Source organism: Parambassis ranga, chromosome 3, assembly GCF_900634625.1.
Source record: "Parambassis ranga chromosome 3, fParRan2.1, whole genome shotgun sequence".
In the NCBI taxonomy this organism is placed as follows: domain Eukaryota; kingdom Metazoa; phylum Chordata; class Actinopteri; family Ambassidae; genus Parambassis; species Parambassis ranga.
Window position 1 is genome coordinate 8,267,505 of NC_041024.1, and position 12,218 is coordinate 8,279,722.

General features: G+C 38.0%; 1 protein-coding gene across 2 annotated transcripts in view; it reads left to right on the top strand.

Moving 5' to 3' along the window:
- The window catches only part of pcdh9 (protocadherin 9), a 167,723-nt gene extending 156,178 nt beyond the window's left edge, over positions 1-11,545 (top strand). For both annotated transcript variants that reach the window (XM_028402624.1, XM_028402625.1), the window contains exon 5: positions 10,383-11,545. In XM_028402624.1, coding sequence (XP_028258425.1) covers positions 10,383-10,753 — 371 coding nt within the window. In that variant the 3' untranslated portion in view covers positions 10,754-11,545. The remainder of the gene's footprint in view (positions 1-10,382) is intronic.
- The last annotated feature ends 673 nt before the right edge of the window (positions 11,546-12,218 follow it).

Genomic DNA, 12,218 nt, shown 5'->3' on the forward strand with positions numbered 1-12,218 from the left:
AGGTGATATAGACTTTGCACAAACTTGTCAAGGTGTCTCCACAAGAGTTTAACAAAAATAGTAAAGCACAATGTCATAAATGTTATTTTCCTCTTTTTAATGCTAATTATATATCACTAGTGCACTGGTGACTTGGCATGGTAGAACCAGGTATTAAACCAATACTGTTACTCAAGGGATACTATAAACGATCGTGAGCTTGTTTTTCATGCCTAACCCCAACGGAAACGAAATGTAGCTGCAATCACAAAAACAAGTGCTATTGTGAACATTCATGAACGAATTGGCTGAAATTGTGAGTGAGTCATGGTGCTGTGGTGGGATGTATATCTGCACAACCTTCTGTCTCATTTCAGCTCCCTCATGGTCACATGACATTGGGCCACACACCCAACTATCCTCATGAAAGTGAGCATGTGTGATTTCTGGAATAGGTGATTATCAACTGAATGCTGTGTTTATATGTTAGAATGTATATCATAATTCTAAATGCAACCAGCTGCAAGCATAGTGGTAAACCACAATCTGTTTCAGCTCTTTTTTTTGGCTAAATTGAATTAAAAATTATTGAGATGTTGTATCACATGGTAAAATGAGACTAACACAGAGGAATTTTTCTTTTGTGTTATATCTTATCCTGGGAGTCTGTGTTAATATATACTCACTATATACTATAATTACACTGTGGCAAAGACTTCAACATCAGTGGTTGTAAGAATCAAATTTGATATGTGAAGTGGTTCTATTCTGCACTGTCACCAAGATGACATAATACAACAGTATTATGATCATTTCAGAGAAAAAAAAACAAAGACAAAAAAACAATGATTTGTTACTTATTTTTTTACAGCTCAAGATACTGAAAAATTTGACCAAATATGTGTAGTCTCCATTGTTACCAACTGCTCAACAATTGTTTTGCTTACAGAAATGAAGTGCAATGCATACTCATTATAGCACCTTCACAGCAAAGCACAGGACAATTTCTTATCTTTTTATCTCCTCCAGATTAAAATCAATACTTGCTACATAACGCAAACAGCCACATGGCAAATAAAGAAGTGAAGACACAGTGTAATATGGCACACCATGAAGCAGTTTGACTGAACCACCAGTGCAGTCATTATGTGTTGTGTATGTATAGTGAAAGAGCAGTGCAGTGTTACCATTATATGAGGTCAACGTGATCATTATCCGTATCTGTTATGTTACTTACACCATTACAAACACAGCAAAATAAGCAAGACATTAAGTGGTTTTTGTTCTTGCATTAAATTTGAAATGTAAAATGTCATTTGTGGTGCTGTTTATCCAGTAAGAAAAGGCTTGTAGACGGTTTATTTATTTATTTCCATCCACATTAGTGACATAGCCTGTTGGGGATAGGCTTCATCATAACATTTGGCTTATTTTTCATCCCCAAGAGAATGAATTGGAGCCAAGTACTGATTAAAATTTCCACTTGTCCGCTGCAGTATAAGGGGGCAACTGTGAAAACAGGATCTGTTGTCGCATATTTGTCCGATTGTTATCATCGGTTATAATAATGTAAAATAAATAAAAAATTAAATACATGCATGCATGAATGTATTCGATTCACTGTTGAGATGAGCAGACGTACTCACTGACTTAGATCAGAAATTAGATTACAAGGTCAGTGGCTGAGTCTAATGTAGTGGAAGATTAGAGAGGGAGATGAAATCATTTTTACACGGCCATTGTTGTCATGGGTACTGAACACTTGCACTGAACTGTATCTTAAAATGCGTTCGAAAATTCGTCTTGCCATCTTTATCGATAGAAAATAAAGATTTGATTTTTTTTTTATGGATGCACAATATGTAATATATGATCGGCCAACTTCAAACATCCAAAAAGTCCACGGTCAAGCACTGACTCCTTTGTGTCATGTTTGGATGGTTAACTGAATAAGCATAGCTGGATGGATGGATGGAAGATGATGATAACATGATGATGGCAGCACAGATAACTATCAAACTGAAAGTCTGGATGTCAGATGTGTTATTAGACATGGCAGCCCTGTCAAAATTCTTTCAGGCATGTCTACTAAAATCCTCTCTTCAGGCATCATGTTTAAAAATTAGTATTTTTTTTATACTTGTTTTATTTGCAAGGCGAATCAATACAAGGACATACGATGGTGATGGCCTAAAGAGCTGTGTGCTTATTGTATTTATTGTGATTGTAAGCAACAATACATCCTATGAAATGTACTGTGTAGACCTTGGTGATTTGTATTCATTTTTTCACTATCTGCAGAAAAATAGCAGAATTTTTCCTTATCCTCACCAAGGCATTATCCAAATGTGGACAATGTAAGATAGCGGCAGTAAAAATTGTAGTATGTCTCCTTTCATGCAGAGAATCTGCACAGATATGCAAAGACTGGAACACACAGTTCAAAAATATATATATATATATTTTTTTGGATTGTGTTACATAGAAATGTAGCAAGCAGCCCATGGTGGCTTGTTGAGCTTCTGCAGTGCAGCGCAGACATCCTGCCTCACTTTCCCCCCTTGTTTGGCTTAAAATTGTTGTTGCTCGACCACAAAATATTATACAGTCTAATGGCTGTAGGCACAAGTGTGGATGCTGAGGCAGAAAGTGAAGGTGTTTTTGTATCTCACCACAGACAGGTTCGTTTTTGTTTCTACGATTGTGTTCAGTTTTACCCCTTTATCGTCTCTGTTACTATGGCATTCTGGGCCAGACAGCAGTGTTTCACCATTTTGTTAATTAAGCTCACTTTGTGCACTTTTATTTCTGGCACAGAACAAAATACAGTGTTCTAGTTTCACTGATATGCGCTTCGTTGCATCTACTAAAGGGCCAAAGCACCATGACTGCAGTCTAATCTGCCCTTCTTTGCCCCATTCCTTCACGTTATCAGCACAGTACAGTTTGTTTTTTTTGTTTTTTTTTAATATGGAAATCCAGCCACGTCTACAACTGCAGCCTTACCGCATTCTCATTGTGTTTACTGACACTCTCCTACTGTGTGAAAGAATCCATTTGAAGAAGGTTAGTTGACAATATCTGGGTCTAAGGCTGGGTATTCTGCTTGATGAATTGGCATGGGTTAAGTAAAGACTGAGGGTCCCCCCTTTTCAGATCTGAAAGCTCAGCTGAAACACTTGACCAGTTTCAATAAATTCCATTTCAACAAGTGTAGGGTGTCAGTCCTAGATCACCTTGAAAGATAGAAAAATGATCAGTCTGACAGCCTCCACCTGAAAATATAACAATGAAATATTACAATGAAGAACAATGAGCTACAAAACATGATTGGTACCTGTGTAATTACACTCTCTCTTGTCTCCTTTAGCTAGTGAGGTGATCATTTTACTTTCTCCAGCTGTCAACACTCCTCCATCCGTCCTTACTGCTGCAGTGTAAAAGCCAGAAGTCACCTAAAAATGTCCGAGTGACATGACCCACAACTGCAAAATGAAATTTGTGGCGAGCAGGAAAAGGTCAGAGTCTTTTGGAGTGCTCCTGTGCGGTTACTGTTACAACCCTGAGCTCCTTCCTAAGCAGAAGAGGCCAGATGTTATTTACTCATGCCTGTTTTTAATGGTAGTAGAAAAACAGATAGCGGATGTGGGAGTGAGAGAAGTACTGTCAAACATCAACTCATCTTTAAATGTTAGTAAGTAATGTTGACTCCTAAAACAGCTGCTTAATTTTTAACAACTTTGATAGAATATTCCACTTATAGATGTAACCTCCTAGTGTGCTTGTACAGTAAAGTTTAGAGGGAAACAGTGAGTGAAGGAAACTCTGGGGGAAAAATTGTGGATGTTTTGGATTTGGAAGTAAAATATTTATCAAAATTGATCTTCACTGAAATTACAGATCTGAATCTCTAAATTACACCTAAGACTTTAATGGAGGTGAATTAGAATAACGGAAGATTTAATTGTGTCTTATCTGGATAGTATTTACCAAATGATCTGATATAGAGTATTCAGATCATGCAGTGCTCTAGGCTATTCAGGCAACAGGCTGCACAATTACCACTTCAGAATGCTTCTTAAATCATAGATAATGATGCTTCTCCTGCAACCCATTAGTATAGGGAAAATATTAGGGAAATAAACAAGACTAGTAGTTATGCAAATTGCCCACTGCATTAAAGAAATCAGGGGACTTGGTTTTAAATGAAAAGGAGGGAAAATGCTAATCAAATTTCTTGAGCTTCATCTCAGGAAACACAAAAACATCAACAACGCATTTATTTCCTCACTGTACTTTTAACATTAAAAAAAATGTGTCCAATAGAGAGCACCATTAGTTCAATATTTGAATTACAACTTGATCTGTAAATAGTATTATATGAGGTCTAAGCCAATAGCAGTTATCAGTGATCATAGAAATTATGTAAATGGCAGTCATTTTTTGGCAGGCTTTGTATTATTTGTTTTTCTTACTGTTCCTCACCTCTGCTTCCCATTCCTTCCCTTCCATCTTAGTCACTCCTCTATTCTTTCTCTCTGACCACCCTTCACTTCCATTCTGCAGCTCTGTCTTCTTTTTCTGACTCCCTCCTGCCCTTCATCTCCTCTCATGAGGAGCTGCTGCCTGGCCTCAAAGGGAGCACTAGAAAGGATCCATCAGCCAGACTGGTATTCTCTGGAGAATGCATCCAGCATGTGCTCTGTTCTGCTCCGCTCACCATTATATCTATCCAACCTCAGATAGCCTTTACTGTAGATCACAGAGGCTGTTTTCAAATTTGCTGTATGGTGCTGTAATTCTATGCCTTGTTGGACACCAACTACTATACCACTCGCACATTTCCCCGAGCTATTTACAATAATTTCTCTCAGTGTGAAATAGATCTTTACGAATATAGGTTAGGTTTGTAACACTGTATGTCATTACATGCCTTGGTGTATACAGTGTAAGCATGTTCTGTAGTGGAAGATGAAAACCTACAGGACATTTAAAGCGGACAGAATTTATCTGCCAGACGTACCTTGAGGGTTTTTGAGCATCAGCTGTAGACAGCAGTATGGAATTTTAAGCTTCCATGCTGCACTAAAACAAAGCCTCATTCATCCCCAAATAACAACATCTGGGCATGCTTAACAGCATAGATAAATAAACAAGCCCTATGGACACTAAATCCCCCGCACTCAATCACTCTCACTCCCTCTCCGCCCGTTCCCTCTTGCCATTCTGAAGGCTGTATGTTGTTGGTGTGGGACTGGCACATCAGCACTGATACTGTGCATCCAATTAATTAGCCAAACGGTATCTCATTAGTGATAGCCAGAAGACTAAAACAAGACCCCTCCCTTATAGCTGCAAACAACCTCAGGTCAAAGAAATGAGGATGATTCTCTCCTCCTCTATAACCTCTATGATCTGCTGATGGTGAGTAGGAGGACAGAAAGAGATAGGCATGTAAATGCTGTCAAAGTGTCCATCGTTAAACAGCTATTCCTTGTGGCTCACATTCATTCAACAGCTTCTGCAAAATTAAACAGAGTAGCCTCCAGCACAGGCTAATGGCACTGTATCGGGAGGAAATCTAATGGTTTCTTTATCTTCAAAGTATCTGTCTTTTTGGACATCTGCAACATTTGCACAGTGCTGTAAGCAAAAGTCAGCACCATCTGACACAGATCTGAATCCCCTGCATTCTTCAACACCTGTGCCTCCAATGTTATTTAAAGCACTCAGGGGCTCTGCACCAAACACCAGCCACTGGCTATTTGCTTGTGTGTGCTTGTGTGCCTGTGCCTGTGTGTGTGCGTGTGTGTGCATATGTCCACGGAGGAACTTGAGTTCTTAAACACAGTAACCATGAGCAACGAGCTGCACACAGACAAAGTAGCATTAAACAATGTGGAAGCCATTTTATGTGAATGAAAGGAACATGATTTTACATTACTACATGAAGAGCTGAGGCTTTGCGGGCGAATATGGATTCTTATATGCTATTACAACGTGGCCAGTTTCTTTGATGGTGGACATCAATACAAATAGTATTGTATTACTTTATAATAATCAGCGTGCATAACTCCCACATGTCACATTGGAATGTTAAACAGCTATTTGGCCCAGAGTGAACAAGATATGGTTTCACAATAAAGGCCATTTCCTTATTATAAACCTGCATTACAGCAGATACAAAACACCTTCTATTTTATTTTTGCTGTTCGGTCAGGTTAAGACATTGTGGCTGTACAAAAAATTATCATGATTCTCACATTGTGGGTCACTAGTCCTCCAGAACAATAGCCCTGATAAACATGGATTTTTATTGTGAAAGCGTGGTGGAGCAACATAGTGATTACACATTTCACTGTGAGACTGGGATAGCATTAAATGCTATATTTACATAACCTAAATAAAACACAATAGACTGTGCTGGCTCACAATTATGTGTACATTACTTTACTAGTCACAAAAAAGAGGAATTCTATATCTATATTTCACTAAGTCAGAAGGGATCTATTTCAGATGTATGGGTTTGTTTGTAGAGCAGGAGTACAATGGAGTACATGCCCAGCGGCCTCTTATCTACAGTTGTAGTGTCATGGTGTGTTGGTGCTTATCATCTGTCCGCAGCTCTTCAAGGTTCCTGCAGGACTAACAGGATGTCACTCAACGTCCTCTGGGCTTTTCCAAGTCAGAGCGGGTCTCAGCAGTGACAGATTTCCGGATTATGCTATTTGCATGTGCAGCTATGTTATTGTGCATTAGACTGCGGCTGAATGCGATATATAATCACTATATGGAACTCGGTGTCACTGACAATATGCTCAATCACCAGCTTGTTCACAATATGATTACGGATCAACAATGTAATGAAGCAAACAGGCTACACGATAATCAGAAGAAGGTAGCTGCTAATAAGTCTTGGTGGTCGGCAGTGTTTTGGTGGTCAGATTAATAAACAGGTGAGATTAACAGGGAGAGCAATAGATACAAAAAAGGATAATGAATAAGGATTTCAGTGTGTGTCTATGTGTATTGATTATGGATCAAAACAACAGACAATATTAGGTCAAGCCACACGGGAGTCAGTAAATGACAAAAAAGTAAACAAAGAGAACAAAGTGTCTAATGAGTTTACGTAGATTGAACACTGTGCTCAATAAATAATAGGCGCTGAATCTGGACTCATTCTCTTACAATGTCAAAAAGGCTGTTCCAGGGGGACCAGGAGTAAATGGGAGAAGACTCTACCTTTATAGTGTCCTTTTAATTAAATGAGCCAACGCAGTTCTGCACACTTAAGAGGGCTCCGTCTCTGTGTGCATCAACACAAAGGCAGTAGACAAAGAATGTGCAGTGTTCTGGATTTGTTTGAAATATTTGGTCTGCTGAGTCTGAGGTTTGAATACAACCCCTTACAAATTGAATTTGTGGGGTGTTGGGCCCCTGCAGAGTGACATACCCAGAGTACTTTATTATTAAAGGAACCAAAGAAAGAAAAACTTGCTGTTTTTTCTTGTGCTGGTAAAGAAAAATGTATGTTTGTGTGTAGTGTAAACAGTGCACCAATAAGAATTTATCCTCGATGCTTTATGTTTCTGCATATCTTAAAATATATTTATTAGTTAACTAATTTGAAAGCTTTTGTTAAGTATACATTATCACCACTACCACTCGGTTGGGATTTTAATAATATATCCTCCATACTCAGCCACCTACTGCATTTCAACCTCATCGCTCTTTTTCTTTCTTTGTTTGAGAATTACCGACTTACATCATATCACTACTGCGTGGACATGTATAGATATTGTACCCTATCAGCTCTATACCTCAAGTGGTCTTTCCATCAGGTTTTGTCTCTCCATTGTATCAAACAGCAGGTATGCAAGGATTAGCAGAGAAAATGGCTGATTCAAATTATCCTCTACTGCCCACTGGGGCCACTGATTGTACCAATCTACATGGTCATGTTTATTACATCAGGGGAATAGCACAGCACAAAATGTCCTTGATTAATGATGGACTCTGCTTTTATAGAAAGAAAAAAAATACAGACATTACAGTCATCTAATTCAGCTGTAAAAAAATTCCAATACTACTAGTGGTACATACTATACAATCTGTATATACTATATATTTTATTATATCTGATTAAAAACTTGAAAGAAAATGTCATCAGTGACACCACAAATATAATGCCTTCATTATACCCATTTATATACTAATACAAAAAGCAAAATGTCACAGAAATGGCAGGTCTGTAACTAGCTCTTCTGCTCTACACTGCACACCATGTACATCTGCACAATCCTTTCCCTTTCTACAATCTCTCTTCCTTAACAGCTCCCCAGATGTCTACTCACTCGTCTACAATCTCATTTGAGGAATTCATCTTGCTGTCTCCCGGGTACCATGCATTATTGCCCTCTGTGGTTCTTCATGCAACTATGATAATGTGTGTCTTGGTTAGACTCCTGACACGCCAATTATGGCTGCCTGTTATTGTGATGGACTCTACATTCATGCAGAAAGAGTGACTGACTCTCTCTTCGGGTTTTGGCTTTCTTCTACATCATATCTCAGAATGTGCCTTCAGTGCCAGAACCTTGTATTAAGGCAGCAAGGTTTAGTGGAGTATAAGAACATGTTCTTATTAAACTGCATTTACATCAATTCATATTATCTCACACATGAACGAAGGACAAAGGCACAGTAATAAAAACAGGGCAAATGAACCAATGTATAAAATATCTTTTTGTGTGTGTGTCTTCCTTTTACTGCTTATTCAAAATGCATAGAAAAAAACATTCCTCACTTAGGCCTTGGGTTTTAGTTTAGCCTTGTGATCCAAGTTTTAACACAAGAAAGAAACGAAATAAATTTGAATTGCTAGACTAATGTACTGCACAAATTGAATAGATATAATGAACAATATGTCTTGAAATGCCTGTGAATGATTACTACAATATTGTGTCCATTAGAAAGACTAACTGAAAACTAGCATATTATTTTCTTTTTAGAATAAACTTCTGCAGGAGGAGTTTGAAATAAGCTCTTTAAAATGTTACAGAATATACACAGCAGCCAATTAGCTTTTTGTGAAGCAAAGGGACAAATTAGGACAAATAGTTATTTTCTTTTTCAGGACAAAAACAGATGAATTCATTTCCTCCTTAAGCTTGATATGCAAACACGGACAGAAGTGGTTTCTTTCTCAAAAAGAAAAAGAAGAAAAGACAAGAAAAATAAAACAGTCAAAGGAGAAGATTTCTTCAAATGGCAGAACCGCATCACATTTCATGCATTATGCATGTGTTCCTATCAAAAAAGACTCAAACAAATACATCCTGAAACACTGAGTGTTTGATTTCTAATGTCTGAGTTTTGATGCATGTTCATCAGAGGACTACTCAGATGGTAGCAGTGAGTTGGTGCAAAAATGAGGGTCAATATCTTTTTTTTCCTACAGGGCTATGATTTCACACTATGATTCAAACATATGCCATTGGTCCCTATTCTATGGACGAGCTTTTTCTATTCACATGAGGCTAGTCAAAAACACTCATCTCAAAACAGTCTCTGAAAACAAACTGATGCCTATATACTGGGTCTAAATCTATGTTGTGTATAAAGACGAAAACACTCCCCAGGAACGCCGCAATTTATGTACTAACCAGCAACCACGGCAACAGCAGTTGTGGTAGAATGGCACATTCAGAGTTTCTCAAGCATACATGTTCACAGTCCCCTGCAATTGTGGAGAAATAGAACATTCATCATGTTGTGCTTGTGTACATAATCACAGCATCTTTTGGAGGAAAAAAAATCACAAAACAAAGAAAATATGCCCACTAATCTTACACAAAAAAGCATTTATAGACCATGTAAGGAAAAACAAATGCTTGTCTACACCCTTTGATACACTCTCTCCTCCCAATAATAAATAAGTCCCTTATAGTCCTTATAAAAGTACACTGGCATCTCATACAGCACAACAGCATCACACTACGGTATTACCTAGAGAAAAGTTTTATTAGACGAACAAAAACAAATAGAGGCATGTTGTTGGTTGGCTAGGTCTTACAACTTGGGCCTTCCATCTACTGGAGCTCTTAAGTGGGTAAAAGAAAGCAGCTGCCTGCTACCTGTTCAAAAACTGCTATTTTTTTGTTTGTTCTGTTGGCCCTTTATTGAAACAAAGAAGACAAAATCATTTTAGAAGTCTCCAAATCTAAGATTGCTATCAGAGTTTGGAACTGGCTTTGGAACGTGTTCAAGAAATGTGTATAGGTTTACACTTCAGTGTATTATAACTACAGATCGAATGCATCTTGGTGCAAGACTGTGACAGCCGTGTGATGACATAATTATATATGTTTGACCTTTTTTTCTCTTCTCTCTTGTTACAGATGGCCCCCTGGGACCACGTGGCCTAGTGGAAGCTACAGAAATGTGCACACAGGAGTGCCTTGTCCTGGGACATTCAGACAACTGCTGGATGCCCCCAACATTGGGAACATACCAGCAGCCCAAGTCACCCGTGTCCAGCTTTGGCTCTCAGAGAGAGTGGGGTCCCAAGGACAAACTCCTCAATGGACATACTTTGACCAGAACCTGGAAAAATGAGAGTGGGCGGTCAGAGCATTTTGGTGACAGGAAGCAGTTTGGGAGTGGAGAGGGACACTTTACCAGCAGCAGCATGGCTGATATTCCACTGGTGAGTCTGAAGTCCTGCCAGCCAGCCTCCTGCCCAGACAGCCCAAAGGACCAGCAGCTATAAGAGGGACATTGCTTTTGTGCTGTTAGACGTCCTTACATCCGGACACAGGAAACAGGCGGGAGCATCTGACCTTAGCTCCATTCCTGATTTATCCTTTTCTTTCTTGTTTCACCTCTTCTCACTTAAGTTGATGCTTCTGCAGTGTGATAGCCACATGTACTATGTAGGCCACAAGATAGTGCTTATGCTGTGTTCGCTACAATTCAACCTTACTATGGCTTTAGAGGAAGCCTTTTTTTGTGGATTTCTTCAACGTTCAGTAACATTTTCTGTCCACTTCATGCGCAAATTGGACGAGGAAAGGAAAGACATGCATAAAGCGGAGAAAATTAAAACAAATTACGAGGAGAAAAAAAAAGTGGCTGACCAATATATACAAGTATTTGTGGTGTGGTTGTTATTGAGTTGTTCAGGACTATATTAATCGACACAATCAAAGAAAATGGAATTACATTTCAGAAGGTGTTGTTCTAATAACACTGTTTGTGGACACTTGTTTATTCTGTCATTGTCTGTGTGTTTGTAAATAAGACTTATTAACCACTATCATGTATCTGTAATATCCACAGTGAATAGAAGAGTTCTTTGCTGGTGTCATCATAATGGCTTTGGGATTTCAGCTGGACAAAGATATGTAATTTGGCATAATGTTAAAACTGAGAAAACATTTACATTCAAAAATCCCTGCAGTTAATTTAAAAACTAACTTTCATCCCTGAGTATATTCAAATGTTGCCCATATTTCATAATAATTTTCTCCAAGTATTGCAAAATCACAGGCAAAAGTTTTTTTAAAAGACACATTTTTTGTATGAACGATGTCAGTGCTCAATGTGCATTATAAAAACGAAACGCTCCAAAAAGCTGATTTTAAAAAGTGTTCAGTACAATTAAATAGCAATATATTTGTAAATGGCTAAATGTTTTATCTAACGTTGATCTTATTACTGTATAGATTTTATTCAAATTGTGATTACTCTGAGTGCAATCCCCTCAGTAGTACCTGCAATTTATTCATCATATGTATATACAGTATATATATTATTTCCACGCAGACTATTATTTTCCATACATACGAAAACACAGGTTAAGATAAAACACTTAAATCACTGTGCCTTCATGATGTTTCTTCAAACACTAAGTTGTGCTTATTTAAAGAACATGTTGGCTAGTAAGAATATCCTGTCTGATAATCAAATGCCTTATGCATTGAATGTTTGCCAAAATTTAGAATTACACAAATGTACAAAAAGTACAAAATCAAGTTGTCAATATACTGAAGAAAAAAAACACAAAGGCATGTGGGTCAACCATGAAAGATCATCTCTCATTCCACTGTCTGAAAAGGTTTGTTTTATTCCACAGCATGGAAGGCAAATTACACAATGGAAAAGCATGCTAAAAAAAAAGATATAGCTTTTAAAATTAACATTTTTGTGTCATTTTATTTTGTTGGAAATAGAGT